Here is a 24,232-nt window from a genome sequence, read left to right on the forward strand (position 1 = left end):
CATTTCTAACCTTTGCCAGTTTTGATGAAGGGTCACTGACCTGAAATATTAACTCTGCTTCTCTCTCCAAAGATGCTGCCAGACCTGCTGAGTATTTCCATTTCATGCTTTTATTTCTGAAATTCATCTATTTGCTGCACAAAATCTTCCAACCAGTATTAAATGCTTGTAAAATTATGGGCATTGTTCTGGCACGACCGCTCAGATCAAAGCCCCCAATCAAAAAATATGAATCTGATTGCGGTGGGAGCAACGCACTATCAATTCAGTCCCGCCGCTCCATAGGTCGCATCATACATATTTTTAAGCTTTCCAAATCAAAGAAAGCAGCAGCTGAATTGAAACAATCTAGTATAATCCCCGAATTCTTCTTCTTCTTTGGCCTCCTTATCTCGAGAGACAATGGGTAAGCGCCTGGAGGTGGTCAGTGGTGTGTGGAGCAGCGCCTGGAGTGGCTATAAAGACCAATTCTAGAGTGACAGGCTCTTCCACAGGTGCTGCAGAAAAATTTGTTTGTCGGGGCTGTCTCACAGTTGGCTCTCCCTTTGCGCCTCTGTCTTTTTTCCTGCCAACTGCTAAGTCTCTTCGACTCGCCACACTTTAGCCCCGCCTTTATGGCTGCCCGCCAGCTCTGGCAAACGTTGGCAACTGACTCCCACGACTTGTGATCAATGTCACAGGACTTCATGTCGCGTTTTCCCGAATAATCCCTGAATAAGGCGAACCAAACCAGGTATCTTTAGATCAACAAATTAACTATTTATTAAAAAAACTAAAAAAAAAAATCTTAAACCAGGAATCAGTTGAATGAACTTTCCTTGTACTCCCTCGAAGGCAAGTATATCCTTCCTTAGGCTAGGAAACGGGCCATGTATATGCCGGAAGCATGCAGAATGGGCAGATCGTGACGTCATTCACCCTCGACGGCTGATTTGACACACATTCTGCCAATTTGAACTGTGCAGGTACAGTTCATGCCCTTTCCTATTCACTCACAACTGAACACATGGCACCTCTCTATTAAAGCCATATGCCTGCTCCCTCTGCTTCTCTCTAGTAAGAGAGAAGACTATGAAGTCCCCTTGCTTGTTCTATAGGGTCTCCGTTACCTCCCTGATGCAATGATGGACACTGAGCTGGGGGATGTGTCTATGTCACCTGCTCTCACCTGCAAGGATACACTTGTGTAGAAGTTGAGGGCCATGTTGATCTTGTTGGCCACAGGCTGTGCTGTCCTCCCCTGTTGTGCAGTTGTAGGTCCTGTTGAAGATGTGGCACAGTTCAGTGACCATCTCCATGGTAAATCATAGTTGCCTCATGCATTGCTCCTGGCTGAGGTGGAGATGGAGAAGTGCTCCCTGAATAGCCTTGTTGGGTAAGGCTGTCTGTTGAGAGCCTTCTTCCTTCTCCATCTGCAGCCTGTGCTCCATGTCCCCGTCAGGTTGCAACCCAAGAGGGATTGTAACTATAGCCTCCATAATTCTAGCAGACTTTCTATTGACAGGGCAGAAAACTCCTCTGATCTCCCGGTCAGGATACAGCAACACTGCTTTCAAAATCCAGCACGTCACTAAAACTCCTCCTAGAACACACCACAGTACTTCTACAAACTTTGCAGGAGCAAAAGTAAGTCACCTGGAAGTTGGATGGTTAAATAATATTAATGAAGAGGTGCCACATGTTCAGCTGTGAGTGACTAGGAAAGGGCATTAACTCAACCGGCACAGTTCAAATTTGCAGAATGTATGTCAAATCAGCCATAGAGGCTGAATGACGTCATGATCTGCCCATTCTGCATGCTTCCGGCATATACATGGCCTGCCTCCTTGCCTAAGGAAGGATATATTTGCCTTAGAGGGAGAGCAAGGAAAGTTCATTAAACTGATTCTTGGGATGAGGGGATTGGCCTGTGAGAAGAGATTGAGTAGAGTGGGAGGTGATCTCATTGAAATGTTCAAACCTCTTAAGGGGCTTGACAGGGTAGATGCTGGGGGAATGTTTCCCCTGGCTGGGAAGTCGAGAACTATGGGCTATAGTCTCAGTATAAGGAGTCAGCCATTTAGGACGGAGGAGGAGAATGTCCTTCACTCAAAGAGTTGTGAACCTTTTGAATTCTCTAATGCAGAGAGCTGTGGATGCTCAGTCACGAGTATATTCGAGACAGAGATAAAAAAAAAAATTTGGATACTAGGGGAAACAAATGATTTGCAGAAAGTGCATTAAGATATAGCTGAGTGCGGGAAAATGTAGCTGAGGTAGAAGATCAGCCATGATCTTATTGAATGGCAGAGCAGGCTCGAGGGGCCAAATGGCCTCTTGCTGCTCCAATTTCCTATGACCATAGATAATAAATTAAAATAACTTCTAGATGTGATATCTGATTTATTCTGAAATTCCAAAAACATTTCTGGCATTGTGCTCAAGGTAGAGAGACCATGCATCAGAAATTCAGCTGTACATGCCCATAATTTTACAAGCATTTAATACTGGTTGGAATTTTGTGTGCAGCAACCACATGAATTTCAGATATGCACTCTCAGTGCAGAAGGTACCCCACTGGCAGTGCAAAGTCAGAAAATTGCTCCTTTTGAATAAAGTTGGGAATACTGAATGAAGGTCAAAAAGAGCACAGGTCAGAATTCAAAGACTAGCCCAGGCAAATTTGCCTCACAGTAAACCACAAAGTGCATTTCTATTACTGACATGATAATTCAAATCTAGGCTCTTTTCAGAATAAAGACAGTAGAGTTAGACAGACACAGAATTTGCCCAGGCACACTTAATGAAAATGCTGCCAACTGATTTGTCTTTCAAAGTTGTTGACAGTCCAATATAATGTAATAAGAAATATAGTGTATGTTGACTGACGCGTCTGACAACAAACTAGGAAAAACAGTTTATCCCTTTCTGAATCCAGTCGCAGACTCTTTCTATACACAGTGTTAGCTGAATGCTATCAGTAGGGGGCAAGAACATTCCATATTCAGAAATAAATAAAAAGGAAACTTTCCAAGTGTTATGAGTTTATCAAGGCTATAAATCTGCAAGGGAAAGAAGATTTGTTTTGGCTATTATATGTATCGAACCTGTAAATACATTCATGAGGATTTCCTCTGGGTAGTACTTCACTGAAATTTAGTGTTAAAGACCTTGTTTACGAATTTACTGGAAATATTGACCCAAGGAAATCTTCATGCCCTTACTTACAATTTCACTACAAGCAACCACCAGAGTTATTCTTCACCTGCTAAAATTGTTTTTTTTTACCCCATCTCTTGGTGCACATGCACGAAGTTAAAATGTGACAGAAATTCTAGTTCTTCATTTGGGCATGAATCACTGAGCACTAAATTTCATCATCAGAAAGTGGCTTCCTGAACCACTCTTCAGCATACTGAGAAAATCTAAAGGGTTAATACTGGAATTCTGAATGATCCATGTCACACGAGAAAGTCAAGTTACAGGAAATCCATGCAAATGGCTGACTGACGTGGGAACTGCAAGCTGTCCGAGAAGAAATCGGTTGGTTCGATGAGCTCCAAATATAATTGCTTAAACTGAAAACAACAGACAAAGGGGTGAAATACAGAACATTTAGCATGCTATGGGCTGAATTTTGCAAGCCGGCGCGGGTCCCGGCAGCGGAGTCAGAAATGGGTGCCATTCCTGCTCGTCACATGGGTGGCTGCCCCAACGCGATTACGTGGTGGGCGACCATTTTGCATAATGGAGCTGCAGGGCCCGTCCAATCATGTGGCGAGGGAGAGATGCCGAATGTGATGTCAGATGACTCCGGAGCTGGTGCTGGCGCCATATTTAAAGCCCTGCAAGCCCTGATTGCACGGTTTCCTTGCACTCATTGGCTGCCAGCTGGTCAAAACTTAGACCAGTATTGCAGTGACTCTGGACCCCACAGCCCCCCACCAAGACGGACCTCGCAGGATGGTCCCACAGTTTAGCGATGCCTCCCTCAAGAATCTCCTCCAGGCTGCAAGGAAAGGCAGGAGGTCCTTGTCCCCAGTGATAGCAAGAAGAGGTCCTCCCACCTGACCAAGCAAGCCAGAATAGAGATTGCTGAGGAGGTCAGCAGCCATTGGGTCACCCCTTGGAACTAGGTAATAAAGGCCTGCTACCCGACCCGAACCAGACGACATGTGTCAGGTTTGGGTCGGGTCAGGTCGCTCTTCCGGGTCTGGTTTTCAAGCTTGGGTTGGGTCGGGCCAGGTCCAAGTCAGGCCGGACACACAAAGTAAGAATTGCATTTTGCTCTGCTGCTAAGTGTTAAAAGTAAAAAACCTACCTGAGCTCGGAGACCGGGACGTCAAGGAAGGAAGCTCCGAGTCTGCGCAGTGAGCGGCTCTATGACGTCACCACGCTCATGCTGCAGCCTCCTGCAGATTCGGAGTTGCAAGGTAGGTAAAGGGAATATTCCGGTGGTCGGGTTGGGGTCGGGCACAGGAAAAATTGGAGGGAGTCGGGCCGGGTCCAGTGTGGCACTGTTGGGTTCAGGTCGGGTTTTTTTCCCCTGACCTGAGCAGGCCTTTACTAGGTACAATGCTGCAAGAGGGTCAATGACATCCTGCAATCTGTCAAGGTGAATGCTCCACACCTCTCTCCTTTTTAGTGGTTGCTAGTAGTTACACAGTAGGAAGCAAGACATGGGGAGGGAGGCACTACAACGGCGATGACAGAGGGGGTTAGGCATCACCTCATCCCGATAGATACACAGGTGCATCTTAGCCACAGGACACCTTCTTTCACAGCTCACCCCCATTAACCGTGAGGGCAAACCGAAGTATGAACTCTATGTGACACCCTAGTAGGAGATGAAAGACTGACACTAGCAGAACTGTCATGATGATATCTCTGAAATATGGCTATCTCCCTCTTTCCACTTGCAGGACATGAAACCCATAACAGGAGGGAGACATCCCGGACTGGCAGAGGCATACCAAATCTTCGGCCCCTCTCCACAGCGGAGGAAGAGGCATTAGAATTGGCAGCGACCCCAGGGCGGCCAATCCAAATCAGATGGAGAGACTGGAGTCTCCGTAAAAGAGAGTGAGGACTGGCTTCCATTGACATACAGTTCACATCTGGAGGCCCACATCACATGTGGTTGGCATGACAAGATCTGCACAGCGTAACCCACACATGTTTGTGTTCTTTCATGCAGGTCAGTGTCTGCAGGAGACTCAACCAAAAAGGGGACAGTCATCCACCTCTGTGGAGAAGCACTCAGAGGATGCACCATGCCATGACTCTCCTGCACTTCCACTGGCGCTCATACTTTCACCTCAGTGGGTATCTGCTTGGCTGTAGAATCAGGGTCAAAAGTTGGAGAGAGTACCACACACATGCCTGAGCAGCAGGCTGAAGCTGAAACAGCCGAGGCCACTGGCAGTCAGAGGACTGTGGGTGGCCAGGCCCATGCTGAGCCCCAGGCTGACAATGAGCCTCTGGTGTCGACAGCACAGGGCATGCTAGAGTCGCAAAGATGGGTAAGGCAACATCTGGCAAAGATGCCAGAGGCAATGCGCAGCCATGAGCAGACGCTGGAGGAGTCCATCCATGCCACGAGTGCTGCCATGTCTCAAGCATGTGAGCACATGACTTCCTCCATCGAGAGGTTGTCGACCTGCATGGAGAGCCAGATCCCACAAATGCGCACATACCCACACACCATTGCCTTGGCCATGAGCTCGGGCAGCAGTGGCAAGGCAAGAGAAGGACGAGGCTCCCAGAGTCTTCTCCAGCTCCTTGTCCTTCTCTGGTGAGCAGGGAGGTTCAAATTAGCCTTGAAAGGGAGGAGAACAGGCTGACCTCCACAGCTGGGGGCACCTCTCAGGATGGACACCAGCGCCTCAGCCCCTCTGTCAGTTAGCCCAACTCCAGTAGGAGAGTCCTGCACCAGTGCAGGAAACCCTCAGGCAGCCAGAGAACAGCTATCAAAGTCATCACAGGCCAAGAGGCAGCCGGAACAGCAGCCTGCGTCCAGTCCAGCTGCTAGACATGGGTTCACACCTCCTAAAAGCACTCAAACTTATAAAAAGAAGCACCCAGACACACTTGGCAAGGCTGGGTGGGGGAGCGGGGTGTACACCGGTGTTTGAAATTTGACAAGTGCTGCACCATATAAAGTTCTTTTGTTCAAGCCATTAACCTTCATTGTGTAAAAGTGATTATTCTATCATGCATTAATTGTGAGCTGCAGACTTTGCCCTTCCCCCTTAGTGGATTGCCAATGTAGGCACAGCCCTCATTTGTATATGATCTCCCATGGACACTAGTGCGTGGTTCAGCTGGACGCTAGGCAATAGAAAGGAGGCGACAGACTGCATGCATTGAGTCTTTATTCGTTTTTCTTTGAGAGGCTGGAAGCAGGCAAGTATGAGATTGTCTCTTGCCTCCTTGGTCCATTGTTTAATCTGCCTGGCCTCCGATGCAAGGGCTTCAACATCCAGTGCTGCTTTCTCCTCTCTCTCATCGTCGGAGGAGGAGTGTCGCTCAATCATGTCATCGTCATGCAAGGCATCCCCCACTCTGCAGTGCTAGATTGTGCAGAGGACAGCAGACCACAATGATACGTGAAATTCTCACTGGGACATACTGCAGGGCTCTTCCGGATCAGGCAGCGGAATCTCATCTTCAGTAGCCCAATGACCTGCTCGATGGTTGCTCGGATGCAGCCCTGGCAAGTGTTGTACCTCTGCTTCACTGCATTGCGGGTGTTCCTCACAGGTGTCAGTGGCCCTTTCCCTGAGAATCCATCCCTGAATGCGAGTGGGGGGCCTGAAAACCTGAGACTGTCGAAGTATATAAGCATCCTGGCTGCTTCCCAGGAAGTGGGCACACACCTGCAGGAAATGCTTTTTGGTGGTTGCAGACCAGTTCAATGTTGATTGAATGAAAGCCCTTCCTGTTGATGAAGACAGCTGGCTGGTCCATTAAAGCCTTGATGGCCACATGTGGCGCAGTGGTTAGCACCGCAGCCTCACAGCTCCAGGGACCCGGGTTCGATTCCGGGTACTGCCTGTGTGGAGTTTGCAAGTTCTCCCTGTGTCTGCGTGGGTTTTCTCCGGATGCTCCGGTTTCCTCCCACAAGCCAAAAGACTTGCAGGTTGATAGGTAAATTGGCCATTATAAATTGTCACTCGTATAGGTAGGTGGTAGGGAAATATAGGGACAGGTGGGGATGTTTGGTAAGAATATGGGATTAGTGTAGGATTAGTATAAATGGGTGGTTGATGTTCGGCACAGACTCGGTGGGCCGAAGGGCCTGTTTCAGTGCTGTATCTCTAATCTAATCCAATCTAATCATGTGTGCAATCGATCACAGCTTGCACCTAAAGAAATCCAGCCCCAAATCTGATGGCCCTTTCAGCCTAACTGTCAGGGTCGGTCCAGTAGCACATATAATCACCAGCCCTCTTGAACTGGGCATTGGTCACCTCCTTGAGGCAGCTGTGGGCTAATGCCTGGAAAACTCCACACATGTAGATCCTTGGAATGATCCAGACACGCAAAAATTTACTGGCACCATGATCTTCAGGGCTACTGGTAGAGGGTGATCCCAAAATCCCATAGGTCGCAACTCGTCCTGCAGCATAAGTCGGTGACGGCCTCCCTGGAGAGGCACTATCTTCGCGACAATGCTGCTCGGACATTTAGAGGTAGCTGATTTGAGTCCGATACACACTCTGCTGCAGGTGGGCCCTTCTCGGTGTGGCAGGCTGCTGCTGATCTTGTCATGCAGCTTCATGGGCAGGCGCAGCTGCCTCTTGGCTCTTCCTCCTTTAGAGGTGCTGCATTATGCCACAGAGGGCCAAAAAGACAGGGTGTATGAGAACCATGCCAGGTGACCAGTGGGCCTGCAAAGTGCTATCGCCGCAAAGGCAACCCGGCCTTGGCAACTGAGCTTTTGCTACTTTGCCCGGCAGACTCCCTGATGGCCCTCAGTGACCACCCTTGCTGATAACCGAACCGCTCATTCAGCAGTATAGGCAACCAAACATCTCACCCAACAGGTTGGGAATCCAATACAGCCACAAACCCCTACCCCCTTGCAGAGCACCTGAGAAACCAACCCTCCTTGTACAGCACTCAAACACAAGCCCCCCCCCCCCCCCCCCCAAACTTGCAGAGCACCCAAGAACCTTAAACAAAAGCAAAATACTGCAGATGTTGGAAATCTGAAACAAAAACAAAAATGCTGGAAATACTGCAGGTCTGGCAGCATCCGTGGAGACAGAAGCAAAGTTAACGTTTCAGGTCTGTGACCGTTCATCAGAACTTTGGGGGGGGGGGGGGGGTGTGGGAACTCCGCACCCCACTCCCCCTTCTATTATGCATTGCTGAACATGCCTGCCTACCTGTTGCGGCACTGAAGCCTCACCTCAGTGCTGCCAGCTTGTAACAGTCTGGAATCCAAAGACACATGATTACCACCCATCGTCCACTTAGTCTCAAGCCCTCCCACTGAACTGTGATGAATTATATGCAAGTGTATTAAAAGCAAGTGCTCAGCAATTTAAAATACATTCCTGTCACAGTGGAGTGGCGATTCCGCCTTGGTGCTTTCCGCCGCTGACTAACTCCAGAACTGATGTCACGACAGATGTTTCTGGTGCAACTGTCCATTCCCCCATTCCTGTTCCAAATGTCAGCACTAAATTCTGCCCTATAAATCTATTTGACTGAAACTTTGAAATGATTAAATCTGATAATAGTAAATTAAGTGATTGGGCAAAACAGTGGCAAACCGATTTCAATAAAGGCAAGTGTGAGCTCATCCACTTAGGCCCTAAAAACTATAGATCAGAGTATTTTCTAAATAATGAAAGGCTAGAAGCAGTGGTTGTTCAAACAGACTTAGGGGTCCATGGACATAGATCATTAAAATGTTATGAATGGATACAGAAAATAATCAAAAAGGCTGATGGAATGCTGACCTTCCTATCTAGAGGACTAAAATTCAAGTCATGCTAAAGCTTTACAAAGCTCTGGTTGGATCACAGCTGCAGTATTGTGTTCAGCTCTGGATATATTAGTCCTTGAGGAAATGCAGCATAGATTTACTAAAATAATACCTGGATTCCAAGGGTTAAATTACAAAGTGAGATTACACCAACTAAGGTTGCATGCCCAGGAATTTGGAAGATTAAGGTGTGATTCGATTGAACTTTTCAAGATATTAAAGGGAACGACTAGGATAGATAGACAGAACCTATTTCTGCTGGTTGTAGGAATCTAAGACGAAGGGATATAGCCTAAAAATTAGAGCCATGCCTTTTAGGAGTGAAGTTAGGAAACACTTATGTACGCAAAGGATGGTAGATGTTTTGAACTCCCTTCTGTAAACAGCAGTTGATGCTGGGCCAATTGTTAATTTTAAATCTGATTTAAGATGATAGATTTTTGTTAACCAAAGCTAACATGCAGGTGCAGCAAGCAATTAAGAAGGCTAATGGTATGTTAGCCTTTATCACAAGAGGATTTGAGAATAGTGAAGTCTTGTTTCAATTGTATAGAATCTTGGTTAGACTGCACCTGGAGTACTGTGTGCAGTTTTGGTCCCCTTACCTTAGGAAAGATATTATTGCCATAGAGGGAGTGCAACAAAGGTTCACCAGACTTGTTCCCTGGATGGCGGGACTGTCCTATGAAGAGAGATTGGGGAAACTGTGCCTGTATTCCCCGGAGTTTCGAAGAATGAGAGGTGATCTCATTGAAACCTACAAAATACTTAAAAGGATAGACAGGGTTGATGCAGCTAAGTGGTTTCCCCTGGTTGGAGAGTCTAGAACCAGGGGACACAATTTCAAAATAAGGTGGAAGCCACTTGGGACAGAGATGAGGAGAATTTCCTTAATTAAAAGGGTTGTGAATCTTTGGAAGTCTCTACCCCAGAGGGCTGTGGAAGTTCAGTCATTGAGTATGTTTAAAACAGAGACGGACAGATTTCCAAATACAAATGACATAAAGGGATATGAGGATAGTGTGGGAAAAGGCATTGAAGTGGAAGATCAGCCATTATCGTATTGAATGGCGGGGCAGGCTCAATGAGCTGAATGGCCTACTCCTGTTCCTAAGTTAAGAGATAAGGAGCAAAGGTGAGTTTATGGATTTAGGTCATAGATCAGCCATGATCTGAATGAAGAGTGGACCTCGCTCAAGGACTAAATGGACTACTCCTGTTCCTATGTTTTTATTGCACCTTACCATGGAGAGACAATAAGTCCTGAATCTCAGCTGACTCTAGAGATACAGTGATTGCAGCCAAGAGGGGCAGCAGAATAACCCTGGATCACTTTAACACAGGTTAAACTGCGTCCTTATAGCACAAAGAAGGTAATGTGCTTTGAAATTTGCAACATAGGAGGAACATTAGTCGGCCATTTGGCCTGTTGAGCCTGTTCCGCCATTCAAACAGATCATGGCTGATCATCTACCTCCACACCATTTTTCCCCACTATCCCCATATCCCTGATAACATTAGTATCCAGAAATCTATCGATTTCTGTCTTGAACATGCTCAATGATTGAGCTTCCACAGCCTTCAAGAGAGAGAATTCCACAGATTCACCACCTTCTGAGTAAAGAAATTCCTCCTCATCTCAGTCTTAAATGGCCTGCCCTTTATTCTGAGACTGTGTCCCCTGGTTCTAGACTCACCAGCCAGAAGAAACATCCTATCCACATCCACCCTGTCACGCCCTGTAAGAATTTTGTAAGTTTCAATGAGATAATGAAGTGAAACCAAGAATCCGGGAGCTCAGGACTCTGCCTCCAATTTTCTCCCTTTTCCTTTAGAGAAGCGTCTGGTCAGCTTGGATCATGTAACCCTTAGCAAGATTGACACAGGCCTGGCAGCAGCTCACCTATCTTCTCAGCAAGACAATGGCACAGTGAAACATATTTCAAATAAGGACAAAAATAAGTAGCTTGGGAAACAAAGAAACTAAACAATTAACCACAGATACTAAATGAACCAGAAAATCAGATTACTGCCAAGGAAGCAAAGTCAGATATAAACTGACTCTTGCCAAGGTGCAACATAAAAAGTTAGTTCTTTTTTTTCTTTTGGGCCTCCTTATCTCGAGAGACAATGGATACGCGCCTGGAGGTGGTCAGTGGTTTGTGAAGCAGCGCCTGGAGTGGCTATAAAGGCCAATTCTGGAGTAACAGGCTCTTCCACAGGTGCTGCAGAGAAATTTGTTTGTTGGGGCTGTTGCACAGTTGGCTCTCCCCTTGCGCCTCTGTCTTTTTTCCTGCCAACTACTAAGTCTCTTCGACTCGCCACAATTTAGCCCTGTCTTTATGGCTGCCCGCCAGCTCTGGCGAATGCTGGCAACTGACTCCCACGACTTGTGATCAATGTCACACGATTTCATGTCGCGTTTGCAGACGTCTTTATAACGGAGACATGGACGGCCGGTGGGTCTGATACCAGTGGCGAGCTCGCTGTACAATGTGTCTTTGGGGATCCTGCCATCTTCCATGCGGCTCACATGGCCAAGCCATCTCAAGCGCCGCTGACTCAGTAGTGTGTATAAGCTGGGGATGTTGGCCGCTTCAAGGACTTCTGTGTTGGAGATATAGTCCTGCCACCTGATGCCAAGTATTCTCCGAAGGCAGCGAAGATGGAATGAATTGAGACGTCGCTCTTGGCTGGCATACGTTGTCCAGGCCTCGCTGCCGTAGAGCAAGGTACTGAGGACACAGGCCTGATACACTCGGACTTTTGTGTTCCGTGTCAGTGCGCCATTTTCCCACACTCTCTTGGCCAGTCTGAACATAGCAGTGGAAGCCTTACCCATGCGCTTGTTGATTTCTGCATCTAGAGACAGGTTACTGGTGATAGTTGAGCCTAGGTAGGTGAACTCTTGAACCACTTCCAGAGCGTGGTCGCCAATATTGATGGATGGAGCATTTCTGACATCCTGCCCCATGATGTTCGTTTTCTTGAGGCTGATGGTTAGGCCAAATTCATTGCAGGCAGACGCAAACCTGTCGATGAGACTCTGCAGGCATTCTTCAGTGTGAGATGTTAAAGCAGCATCGTCAGCAAAGAGGAGTTCTCTGATGAGGACTTTCCGTACTTTGGACTTCGCTCTTAGACGGGCAAGGTTGAACAACCTGCCCCCTGATCTTGTGTGGAGGAAAATTCCTTCTTCAGAGGATTTGAACGCATGTGAAAGCAGCAGGGAGAAGAAAATCCCAAAAAGTGTGGGTGCGAGAACACAGCCCTGTTTCACACCACTCAGGATAGGAAAGGGCTCTGATCGAAAAAGAACAGCACAATAATAAAGAAAAAAGTTCCTAGTCATTTGCTACATCGTTCATACCGCTACACCCTGCTGACTGCTTGCATTTTCTGTTGGCCCCATATTTCAGTGCTTTCATTTTCTGTTGGCCCCATATTTCATTTCAACCACACAAAACATGTTACAAAGCATCTTATTGCACTCGCACAACCATCTGTTCGTCATCACAATTTTTGGTGTAGTGACAGGTTCACCCCTTGATTTTCAATAATATAGATAATTTCCCGGACCTGACTTTTCTTAGGTGTAAGTTCTGTATGCCAATAGAGTGCTTTCAATGTAAGTTGGCTAATGGACTAAAACATATTTATTTGATATATTTTGGTTTACTTGCTTTGAGAATATCTATGCTTTCTCTTGCAGCACCACAGTATGCAGAAAATGTATTTGGTCTATTAGTTTAATGATAAATCGTTCAGAAAATATTTAGTACTTTCTCTCTTTGACCTCTGGATTGCTAGCCACTATTGTACTTGCCAACAATGTAACATGACAAGGTTCACCCATCTTTTCCAGCGCAAGATACCCAACGTGCATACTGTTGTATGGAGAACACATACAGCTTTTTGTTACGTAGAATGAGCACAAGCTGAAAAGTTAGAACATTTTTAGTAAGTTACTTCTTCATTTTCTCCCTCTATTTTCTAGTTCCCTATGTAGCACATATTCAATGTCTGAAAGACTGGGGACTCCTTCCAAAGCCAATGTATCTAACCTAACTCTAAGGTAGAAGGCATGAGAAAAAGCAGCTCAGAATGACTGACTTGTAATTTTTTTTAAGTTCATTCTTGGTGTACAGATGTCACTGGCAAGGTTGGCAATTTTTGCACATTACTACCATTTCTCAGGGCAATTAGCAAACGACCTTGTAAAACCATTGCAGTAGCGATTTTCTTACAGCTTAGAGGCTTTCTAGGTAGGCATTTATTGCCCATCCAGAGTTTCTCTGTGGTCTGATACAACTGAGTGACTTGCTAGGTCACATCTGAGGGCATTTAAGAGTCAACCACATTGGCAAGGGACTGAAGTAGGCCCGACTGGATAAAGACCGCAGCCTTCCTTCCTTCAAGGAAATTAGTGAACCAGTTGGATTTTTATGATAGTGACCATGAAGCTGTTGCACTTTTAGTGGTACCATCCTTTCACACTTAACAGTAAGCACCCCGCACTTCTGTTTCCACTTTAATAAAACAAGCCAAATCTGGGAAGATGATGGGGGTAGAGAGTGGGGGGGGGGGGTGGGGTGGTGAGGGTGTTTGAACATGTCCAACTCATAAGGAAAGCAGGTGAAGAATCTAACCTTCAGAAAATAAACTTTGCGGAGTATTCAATTAACACAGAAAAACTGCCCATTCAATTTAAGGTCTTTTAGTTCAGCAAAATAAGATTTCTTTTATAGTTCATATATGTGGGTGTACCATCATAAGTGTAATTTTTTCCAGTCGCATAACTTATCACCTTACACTGACCAGGGCGCTTCATAGGAGCATTATAATATAATGACACCAAACCACAAGAGGTGATACTAAGTCAGATGACTAAAAGCTTGGTCAAAGAGGTAGGTTTTAAGGAGTGTCTTAAAGGAAGACAGCGAGGTGCAGAGGCCGAGAGGTGTAGGGAATTCCAGAGCTTAGAGTCTAGGCAACTGAAGGCATGCCTACCAATTGCAGAATGATTAAAATCAGGGATGCACAAGGGGCCAGAATTAGAGGAGTGCAGATATCTCGGAGGATTGTGGGGCTGGAGGAAATTACAGAGATAGGGAGGGGCGAGGCCATGGAGGGTTTTGAAAACAAGGATCTGAATTTTAAAATCAAGGCATTGCTTGACTGCGAGCCAATGTAGGTCAGCGAGCACAGGGGTGATAGGGAAACGGGAATTGGTGCGAGTTAACACACGGGCAGCAGAGTTTTGGATAACCTCAAGTTTACGGAGAGTAGAATGTGGGAGACCATCCAGGTGAGAGTGGGAATAGTCAAGTATAGAGGTAACAAGGCATGAATGCATCAAATATAAAGTTTAGCCTGCCCATAAAATTATTCCCTTCCCCTACCCCTCTCCTCCCACCAAACCATCAGATATCTCTATAATAATTACATTGAGTTATCTTACAGGAGTAAAATGGATATCCGAACTCGGTTAGACCGATCAATGATCTTCTCCTACCCAAAATTTCATACTATATCCTGTATAACTGTCTTGCACTTGTGCAATACATGCACTTGTCAGTTCACTCCTTACTTGTGTGACACCTATTAATGTAAGATGTAATCATTACTTACCAACTGGAAGCAAATGAATTGACCAATTTAGTTGTGACTCCATCTACAATTCATAATGGCGTGCAATTACATTCATAGAATGTACAGCAAAGAAACAGGCCATTTGGCCCAACTTGACCATTCTCCACACAAGCCTCCAACCACCGCTCTGCATCTAACCCTATCAGCAGAACTTTCTATTCTGTTTTCCTTTGTATTTATCTAGCTTCCCCTTAAATGCATCCATGGTATAAGCTGGCAGTGACAAGACATTTACCCCTACCGGGCCTTTACCTAAAACCACCGTGATACTAGTAAGGCGCATAAATTTGTATTTTTGGATCAGGTCAGATCTTGTCAAATTTTAGGTTTCACCTACTCTCCAATGTCAACTTGACTCAATTGGTACAACTCTTGCCTGGAGGACAGAAGGTTGTGAGTCCAAGCCCCACTCTGGGACTTCAGTATATAATCCAGGCTGACGTGTCAGTGCAGTACTGAAGCAGTGCAGCAGTCTTGGAGGGGCCTGTCTTTCAAATGAGACATTAAACTGTATTCCCAGTGATCTCATGGCACTTTTAAAAATTCATTCATGAGATGTGGGTTTCGTTGGCAAGGCCAGCATTTATTGCCCATCCCTAATATAAATAAATGTAAGTTCTTTCTTTCCAGATTTATTTAAGGAACAGAGTGATGCCGTGATATTCTGGAAGGGTCAGATTGTCTCATTCAACCTATTTTGTAATTGTATGATCAGGATTTGTTCCTCGTGAAGAGACTGGAAAGGGTCAGAACTGAGGTGGGGAAAGAGAACAAGACTAAGCAAATCCACTCCACAGTATCACTTACATTTTTCATTTTAAAATGCTGTTCAGTCTTAACGACTACCATATTCAGAGCCATTCAGCTTCTACCTCCCACCATTGTAAAGATATTGCTTCAATGAATATAGAACACCCAATGAAATGGAAGGCTGTAGTCCCACAGATTTTGTTTTTGCTTTTACAAGCAATTTGTTCAATTATTTCATGAGGTACAAATGGATAAATGACCATCACTCTTTGTCTGTACTTACCAATATCCAAAATAGTCACCAAATTCCTGGCAAAGCATGTGAGCAAGTTCTCGTTTTCCAGAGGCCTGGGGCCCCACCAAAACCAGCATGGGATACGGAATATCTAAGTTAGGCAAGGTGCTGCAGAGAAAAATCAAGTAATAGGTTCTTTAAAAGCTCCTGTCAGAAGGTCTGAAACAAGTGAAGTAGCATTTCACAAGAGCAGAGCAGGAGTGCTACAGAATCAAACATTGAGGAACATTAACTGCACATGGTGGGCTGAATTTTACGACTGTGTCACAGTTCGCGGCGTCGCACTCTAAAAATGGCGTGGATCCTAAGTGGATGCGCCGTTCCTGAGCCCCCCGCGATATTACGCGCGGTGGCTCATTTAAATAGAGGGGGCGAAGCAGCCACCCCCGATGACGTAAGGGGGCGGCTGCCATGTCCCCGGCAACGGCGTCCGGCGCTACTGCCATTTTTAAAGGGCTGTAAGCCTGTCAATAGCCTTTTAAAATTTAAAGGTCCCAATCTCTGGGATGTAACAATACAATGTCATGTTAAATAGAAATCACTTCTCCCACTCCCCCATGGGTAAATTAAACATTAATCGCACTCTTTCCCCATAATAAACCTTTAGTAGTATTCCGAACTTTCCCCCAAAATTTGTTCCCTTTGATCCTCAACCCCTTCCCACCATCCCATTAGCCAGTAAAGATCGTTTTCCCCACTCCTCCACACCTCCCACCCAGAAAATTCTATTGCTCCCCCCTCCCCACCAGGTTCTCACCTGAACTCCGTGTGGAGTTCCAGAGGCACGAGGAGCACGAATGGTGGCCGTAATATCAGTGTGGGACAGCCGCAGCTTGCAGTTAAGTTTATTTGCATTGCATTTGGTACGGTTTACATATGTATATGAAGGGCCCACAGCCTGGCGTTGGGTGGGGGGGCCTGCACCAAGGTCCCCCCGCCACTGGTAATATGAGGCAGGCCCTTCTTGACGTCGGGGTTTGAGGCAGGCCTCTCCCCACAGGACTTTACCAGCCCCCACGCTGCGACCCGTGGCGTCGAGGGGCCAGTGAAATTCAGCCCGGTATCTTTTGAGTAAGACATTAAACCGAGACCTCTCAGGTGGGTGTAAAAGATCCCATGGTACTGTTTTGAAGAAAAGAGGGAAATTCTCCTGTATCCAAGCCAACATTTATCCCTCAATCAACATCACTAAAGCAAATTATCTGGTCTTTATCTCCTTGCTATTTGTGGGATCTAGTTGTGTGTAAAATGTTTGCCACGTTTCCTATATTACATAGTGACTACACTTCAAAAGTACTTCACTGACAGTAAAACACCATGGGATCTTCTGAGGTCATGAAAAATGCTATATGAATGCAAGTTCTTTCTTGACAGGCAATCAGTGCTGGATTTTCAACCTTCCTTTGCAATTCATATATTTTATTCTGTTTTTCTCATGCTATCTAACCATGGCCTCTCTGACTGAGAATGCTGATTTAAGCTGCTATTTATTGGGTTTAGTGGCATGCCAGGGCTGTCAACTCCCAGTATGAGGGTCCTGCCCAGCCGGTGACAAAACCAAAGTAACATTTTCTGGATTCACTAAGACTGGCAGCTGCAAATATCTGCTCTGTTTTTACTCAGGTTTTACTAATTGCTAGCCTTCAGCAACCAAACAAATTTAGTCTGCCATTACTGCTGGGTCGAATATGCCCAGAGGTCAGGAGGAGCTGATGGCACTTGTGTACATTAATCTCAACATAATATTTACTTTAGTACCGAACCAAGCAACTTTAATCTAAGATACTTAGGCTGAATCTTCTGGGCATTGAAAATAATTGAGCGTCGGGACCATTTCCAAATCCTGACCCCGTTAAGGTCTGATGTCCGCACACTGTCGCGATCTGATGAGAGACAGCCAATTAACATGCCGCCTCTGTGTTTGTCGTCCAATTAAGAAGAGCAGGTGGAACAGGGATGGGGAAGGCCCAATAAGAGGACCCTTAGGACTGGCTAGCTGGCAGCTCCGTTGGGAGAGGTGGACGCTACTGAGGCAAAAGATGAGTACGAGGGCGTCTCAAAATGGAGGCACTCTCAAAAGGCTGCAGAATGTTCCATAACAAAGAACACCCAAAGCAGTTAGGACCATCAGTGCGGAGTGGGATCACCTCCACAAGAATGATTTTAGCTGTGGCTCCATCATAGAGGCATGGAGAGCAGGCTCCGATGGCCCTCTGACCTCACACCAGGAGGCTGCCTCTGGACTCAGCGGGAGAGTGCCTCTGCAATGCCAGAAAAGTTCCATCAGTGTTGGGAAATGGCCCTTAAGTGGGGCCTTAATTGGCTGCCCGTCTCTGTGAAGCAGATTGCTGATTCCAGTGGCAACCCACCCCTGGGAAACACGTCTGCAGGCGGGACAGCAACGAGAAGCTGGCCCAACTGGGTTTTCCACCACTTTCTCAGCACCCACCCTGCCTCTAAAGCTGCCTGCAAGGGACCAAAAAGATCCTGGTCTTAAAGTGTTCTCAGGGAACTAGGTTCAGTCATGTTCATTCCTTGAAAATTCTTGACTGTGCCAAAAAGAGACAGAGATAGGGACGGAGCACTCTTCTAGTTTTAAACGAACATATCAGAGGTAAAAGGTCAGAGAATCTACTCCCCTCCTGCACTTCACTTCTGACCTCACTTAAGTTACCACCCCGTTCTCCTAATTCCCCATGTTTCTAAGGTACTCTTAATTTTGGTTTCCTCGTGCCCTGAATGAAGAATTAATCAGATAGCTATAGAATCATTTCAAACTACGGGCTGGATTTTAAAAGCCTGCCGCCAATCTCAGCAGCGAGCTCAAAAAATGCAGCCCACCTGTGCGGGCCTCACGCCAAAGAACCACCGCAATCTCAAACGCGGTGGCTCATTTAAATAGCCAGGATGGCCCCACCCCTCCCCACAATCTCATGGAGGGGGCAGGTTGTCCGTCACTGGCAATAGTGTCAGCTATCTGTGCGCAGTTATACAGTCAGAGTCGTTCAGCATAGAAACAGCCCCTTCGGCCCACCGCATCTATGCCGACCATAATGCCCATCTATACTAATCCCACCTGCCTGCATTAATTCCATATCTCTCTATGCCTTTCTCATTCAAGTACCTGTCCAGATGCCTCTTAAATGTTCCGACAGTTCCTGCCTCCACCATCTCCTCAGGCAGCTCATTCCAGATACCCACTATTCTTTGTGTGAAACATTTATCCCTTTGATCCCCTTTAAACCTCCTCCCTCTCACCTTAAATCTATGTCCTCTGGTTTTAGTCACCCCGACCATGGGAAACAGACTCTGGCTATCTACCCTATCTATGCCTCTCATAATTTTATATACCTCTATCATGTCCCTTCTCAGCCTCCTTCGTCCAGGGAAAACAGACCCAACCTATCCGATCTCTTTGTAACTCAAGCCCTCCAAACCAGGCAACATCCTTGTGAATCTTTTCTGCACCCTCTCTAGCTTAATCACATCTTTCCTGTAGTGCGGCGACCAGAACCGCATACAGTACTCCAAATGCGGCCTAACCAATGTTATGTACAACTGTAACATGACGTCCCAACTCTTGTACTCAATGCCTCAGCCGATGAAGGCAAGCATGGATACGCCTTCTTCACCACCCTGTCTACCTGTGTTACCACTTTCAGGGAACTATGTACTTGCACCTCAAGGTCTCTCTGCTCAACAACACTCCCCAGGGCCCTGCCATTCACTGTACATGTCCTGCCCTGGTTTAACTTCCCAAAATGCATCACTTCGCAATTGTCTGCGTTAAATTCCATTTGCCAATCCCTTGCCCACTTTCCCAGTTGATTTATATCCTGTTGTAACCTTAGACAACCTTCTTCACTGTCCACTATACCACCAATTTTGGTGTCATCTGCAAACTTACTAATCATGCCCCCCTACATTCACATCTAAGTCATTAATATATATGACAAACAAGGGCCCAGCACCGATCCGTGCGGCACACCACTGGTCACCGGCCTCCAATTTGAAAAAGGCTGCGTTTGTTAACACAACCACTAGGTGGCGCGGTACTAGCACATGCGCAAATGCAGCCTCATGCACTGCGACGTTTTGGCAGCTGCCAGTAGCAAACTTGGCGCTGCTCAATATATCACAAAAACGAAAACAAGTGAAACCAAAATGGACACTCCTGCTCCCCGCAACGGGTTGTTTAATGAATTTTATTGACGATTATTTCAGGACACAGCCCGAATTATAAACCGGGGAGCATTTTGAAAAGAGATTTCTAACATTTTGGAATTTGGAACAGATAAATCCTGGGACCTCGTGTTTAGCATGAACACCAGCAGAGAGCTGCTTCTGTGTTGTAAAAACAGCCAAATCAACAACTTGATCCGGCATCACTTCAGTGACCTTTGTGTTTAGACCTCAACTCCAGGATAGCTGCATGTGCGGGATTCTGTTAGCATTTCATCAGAATCCGTGGCCTCGCCCCTCGGCCGCTCTCTCCCGCTCGCAGTCTTCCTCCCCTCCCCTGCCTATCTTGTCACTCTCTCTCTCTTCCACGTTTCCCACATGCGGGAAAAAAGGGCTGCGAGCGTGACAGGGAGCGGGGGCCAGTACTGGGGACTAAAAGTGGGAGGGAGCCTAGTGAGGCGAAGTGACAAGGCCGGGAGTGACGAGCGACCAAGGACTAATTGGCATGGCAAGCCAGGTGCTGACGTAGGCTGTGAATGCGCAGCACCATACTGGCAGCAAGCGTCTGTTCTGCGCATGTGCGAAACTGGGCGCCGTCTGATGACGTCGGCGGGGTCAGCGTCGTCAGGAACCACTGTTTGAAAAACAACCCTCCACTACCACCCTCTGCCTCCTATCACCAAGCCAATTTTGTATCCAATTGGCTAGCTCACCCTGGATCCCATGTGTTCAAACCTTCTGGACCAGCCTACCATGCGGGACCTTGTCAAAGGCCTTGCTAAAGTCCATGTAGACAACGTCCATCACCCTGCCCTCGTCAATCCTCTTGGTCATCTCCTCGAAAAACTCAATCAAATTAGTGAGACAAGATTTCCCACGTACAAAGCCATGCTGACTATCCCTAATCAGACCTTGCCTTTCCAAATGCATATAAATCCTGTCGCTCAGAATCCCTTCCAATAACTTTCCCACCACTGATGTAAGGCTCACCAGCTTGTAGTTCCCTGGCTTATCCCTGCTGCCCTTCTTAAATAAAGGCACAGCATTAGCTATCCTCCAGTCTTCCGGTACCTCACCCGTGGCTAATGATGATACAAACATCTCTGCCAGGGCCCCAGCAATCTCCTCCCTTGCTTTCCATAGCATCCTAGGATACACCTGGTCAGGCCCTGGGGATTTATCCACCTTAATGCGCTTCAAAACCTCCAAGACCTCCCCCTTTGGAATGTTGATATGCTCCAAGATATCGATGTTCCCTCCCTTGAACTCACTAGCTTCCATGACCTTCTCCACAGTAAATACAGACGAGAAATATTAATTTAAGACCTCACCCATTTCCCATGGCTCCACATATAGATTACCACACTGATCCTTAAGGGGACCTACTCTCTCCCTAGCTACCCTTTTACTCTTAATATACTTATAGAATCTTTTAGGATTCTCCTTTATCTTATCTGCCAGGGAAATCTCATGGCCCTTTTTTGCCCTCCTAATTTCCTTCTTAAGTGTACTCCTACAACCCCTATACTCCTCGAGGGACCCGCTTGATCCCAACGGCCTATACCTGACATATGCCTCCTTCTTTGTCCTGATCAGACCCTCAATATCCCTCGTCAACCAAGGTTCCCTAAACTTGCCAGCCTTGACCTTCCATCTAACAGGAACATGCCGGCCCTGAACTCTTCCTATCTCACTTTTAAAAGCCTCCCACTTGCCAGATGTCCCTTTACCTGTAAAAGGCCTCTCCCATTCAACATTTGAGAGTTCCTGTCTGATGCCATCGAAATTAGCCTTCCCCCAATTTAGGACTTCAACCCGAGGACCAGTCCTATCCTTTTCCATAACTATCTTGAAGCTAATAGAGTTATGGTCACTGGTCCCAAAGTGCTCCCCCCACTGACACATCAACCGCCTGCCCAAACTCATTTCCCAAGAGGAGGTCGAGTGTAGCCCCTTCTCTCGTGGGGCCATCCACATACTGCTTCAGAAAACCATCCTGGACACACTTAAATTCTTCCCCATCTGATCCCTTAGCACTAAGGCAGGCCCAGTCAATATTAGGGAAGTTAAAATCACCTACTATTACAACCCTATAATTCCTACACCTATCTGTGATTTCCATACATATATGCTTCTCCATTTCCCTCCGACTATTGGGGGGCATATAGTATAATCCCATAAAAGTGATCGCCTCTTTCTTATTTCTAAGTTCTACTCATATGGCCTCGCTGGACGTTCCCCCCGGGGTATTCTCTCTAAGTACTGCCGTGATGTCCTCCCTAATCAATAGTGCAACTCCCCCTCCTCTCTTACCTCCACCTCTGTCACGTCAGAAGCATCGGTACCCTGGAACATCGAGCTGCCAGTCCTACCCATCCCTCAACCATGTTTCCGTAATAGCTATAATATCACAATCCCATGTACCGATCCATGCTGAGTTCATCTGCCTTACCTGTAAGGCTTCTTGCATTAAAGTAAATGCAGTTTAGCCTACCAGACCTTCCACGCTCCCTGTCCTGCCCCTGCCTGGCCTGCCTACTGGACTTGCTTGCTTTAACCTCTACATTTGCCTCAACTATCTCATCTGAGAGACTACTACTTTGGGTCCCACCCCTCTGCAAGACTAGTTTCAACCCTCCCGAGTATTACTAGCAAACCTCCCTGCAAAGATATTGGTCCCCTTCCAGTTCAGATGCAACCTGTCCCTCTTGTACAGGTCACCTCTGCATCAGAAGAGATCCTAATGATCCAAGTAGCTGAAGCCTTCCCACCTACACCAGCTCTTCAGCCACGCATTCATTTGCCTTATCCTTCTATTCCTATCCTCACTAGCACGTGGCACAGGGAGTAATCCTGAGATTACAACCCTAGAGGTCCTGCTTTTTAACCTTCTGCCTAACTCCCTATATTCACTTTGCAGAACCTCATCCCTCTTCCTGCCTATGTCGTTAGTACCAATGTGGACCACAACCTCTGGCTGCTCACACTCCTTTTTCAGAATGCCCTGCAGCCGCTCCGAGACATCCTTGACCCTAGCACCAGGGAGGCAACACACCATCCTGGAGTCTTGTTTGCAGCCTATCTGCACCCCTTACGATAGAATCCCCTTTCACTATTGCTCTTCCACTCCTTTTCCTCCCCTGCTGTGCAGCAGAGCCCTTCGTGGTGCCACAGACCTGGCTGTTGCTGCGTTCCCCTGGGAAGTCATCCCCCCCCAACAGTATCCAAAGCGGTAGATCTGTTTGAGGGGGGGATGGCCACAGGGGACTCCTGCACTACCTGCCTGCGCCTACTACTCCGTCTGGTGGTCACCCATCCCTTTTCTGCCTGTGTAGCCATTACCTGCTGTGTGACCGCCTCACTAAACGTGCTATCCACAACGTCCTCAGCATCGCGGATGCTCCACAGTGAATCCACCCGCAGCTCCATGTCCGTAATGCAGGTAGCTAGTGGTTGCAGATGGATACACTTCCTACACACATGGTCATCAGGGACACTGGAAGCATCCCTGATTTCCCACATAGTGCAGGAGGAGCATATCACAGGGCTGAGCTCTCCTGTCACGAGTTACCCTTAGATTAATAAATTACTCCCTGGATTAAAAAATCCTAATTACACTAGGGGCCTTGTTCTACCCACTTCAATCTAAAGTCCTTAATAAGCTACACTGAATTTTTTAAAACCGCTTTAGTAGTACTCACCTTATCACCAGGGGGTTTTTTTTCAACAAAACTTTCCCCCTTTTTTTTTACCTGATATATTTACCCAACTATTTAATGCTATTCCCTGACAGCAGTGACTCACCAACCAATCACCTTGCAGCTCTCCTGTGCCATCACTGTTGGCTTTTTTTTTTCAAAACTCAGGCGCGCTGCTGCTGCACTTTTAAACTCTACTGGTCTCACTCAGTCTCGCTCCTTCCCACTGCCGCTGCACTTTTAAACTCTGCCGGTCTCGCTCAGTCTCCTGGCACTATTTTTAAAGGGCAGTCAGCCCTGCTGTCCAATTTAAATTTTTAAACTCCTACCCCCAAAATTAAATAAATAAATTTCTACCGCCCCTTTTCCAAACCCCAATAACAATTACAGTAACTATTTGCCCTTTCCTCCCCCCAAAACACTTTTTACATCTGACTTTCTCCGTTAACTACTCAAGTTTAAGGTTCAACCCTTCCCTACACCCATTATGTATATTTGGGCCTGTTTCTTCCCTACCCCTCACGCTGACCAACTTACTTCCTGCCCCCTCCCCACTAGTGTGGCACCGTGTTTCCCTGGACAGGAATCTGAAGGCGCAGGAGTGCTGGCCGCCACACCGAAGATCGCAGCAGGCCCTCAAGATCACAAGTAAGTCTATTTAAATTTACTAATTTAATT

General features: G+C 46.7%; 1 protein-coding gene across 1 annotated transcript in view; it reads right to left on the bottom strand.

Annotated features, from left to right (window-relative positions):
- lrguk (leucine-rich repeats and guanylate kinase domain containing) overlaps window positions 1-24,232 on the bottom strand; it is a 152,717-nt gene that overhangs the window by 98,655 nt on the left and 29,830 nt on the right. The window contains exon 11 of the mRNA XM_068059449.1: window positions 15,663-15,782. Coding sequence (XP_067915550.1) covers window positions 15,663-15,782 — 120 coding nt within the window. The remainder of the gene's footprint in view (window positions 1-15,662; window positions 15,783-24,232) is intronic.

Source organism: Heterodontus francisci, chromosome 27 (assembly GCF_036365525.1).
Source record: "Heterodontus francisci isolate sHetFra1 chromosome 27, sHetFra1.hap1, whole genome shotgun sequence".
NCBI lineage: Eukaryota > Metazoa > Chordata > Chondrichthyes > Heterodontiformes > Heterodontidae > Heterodontus > Heterodontus francisci.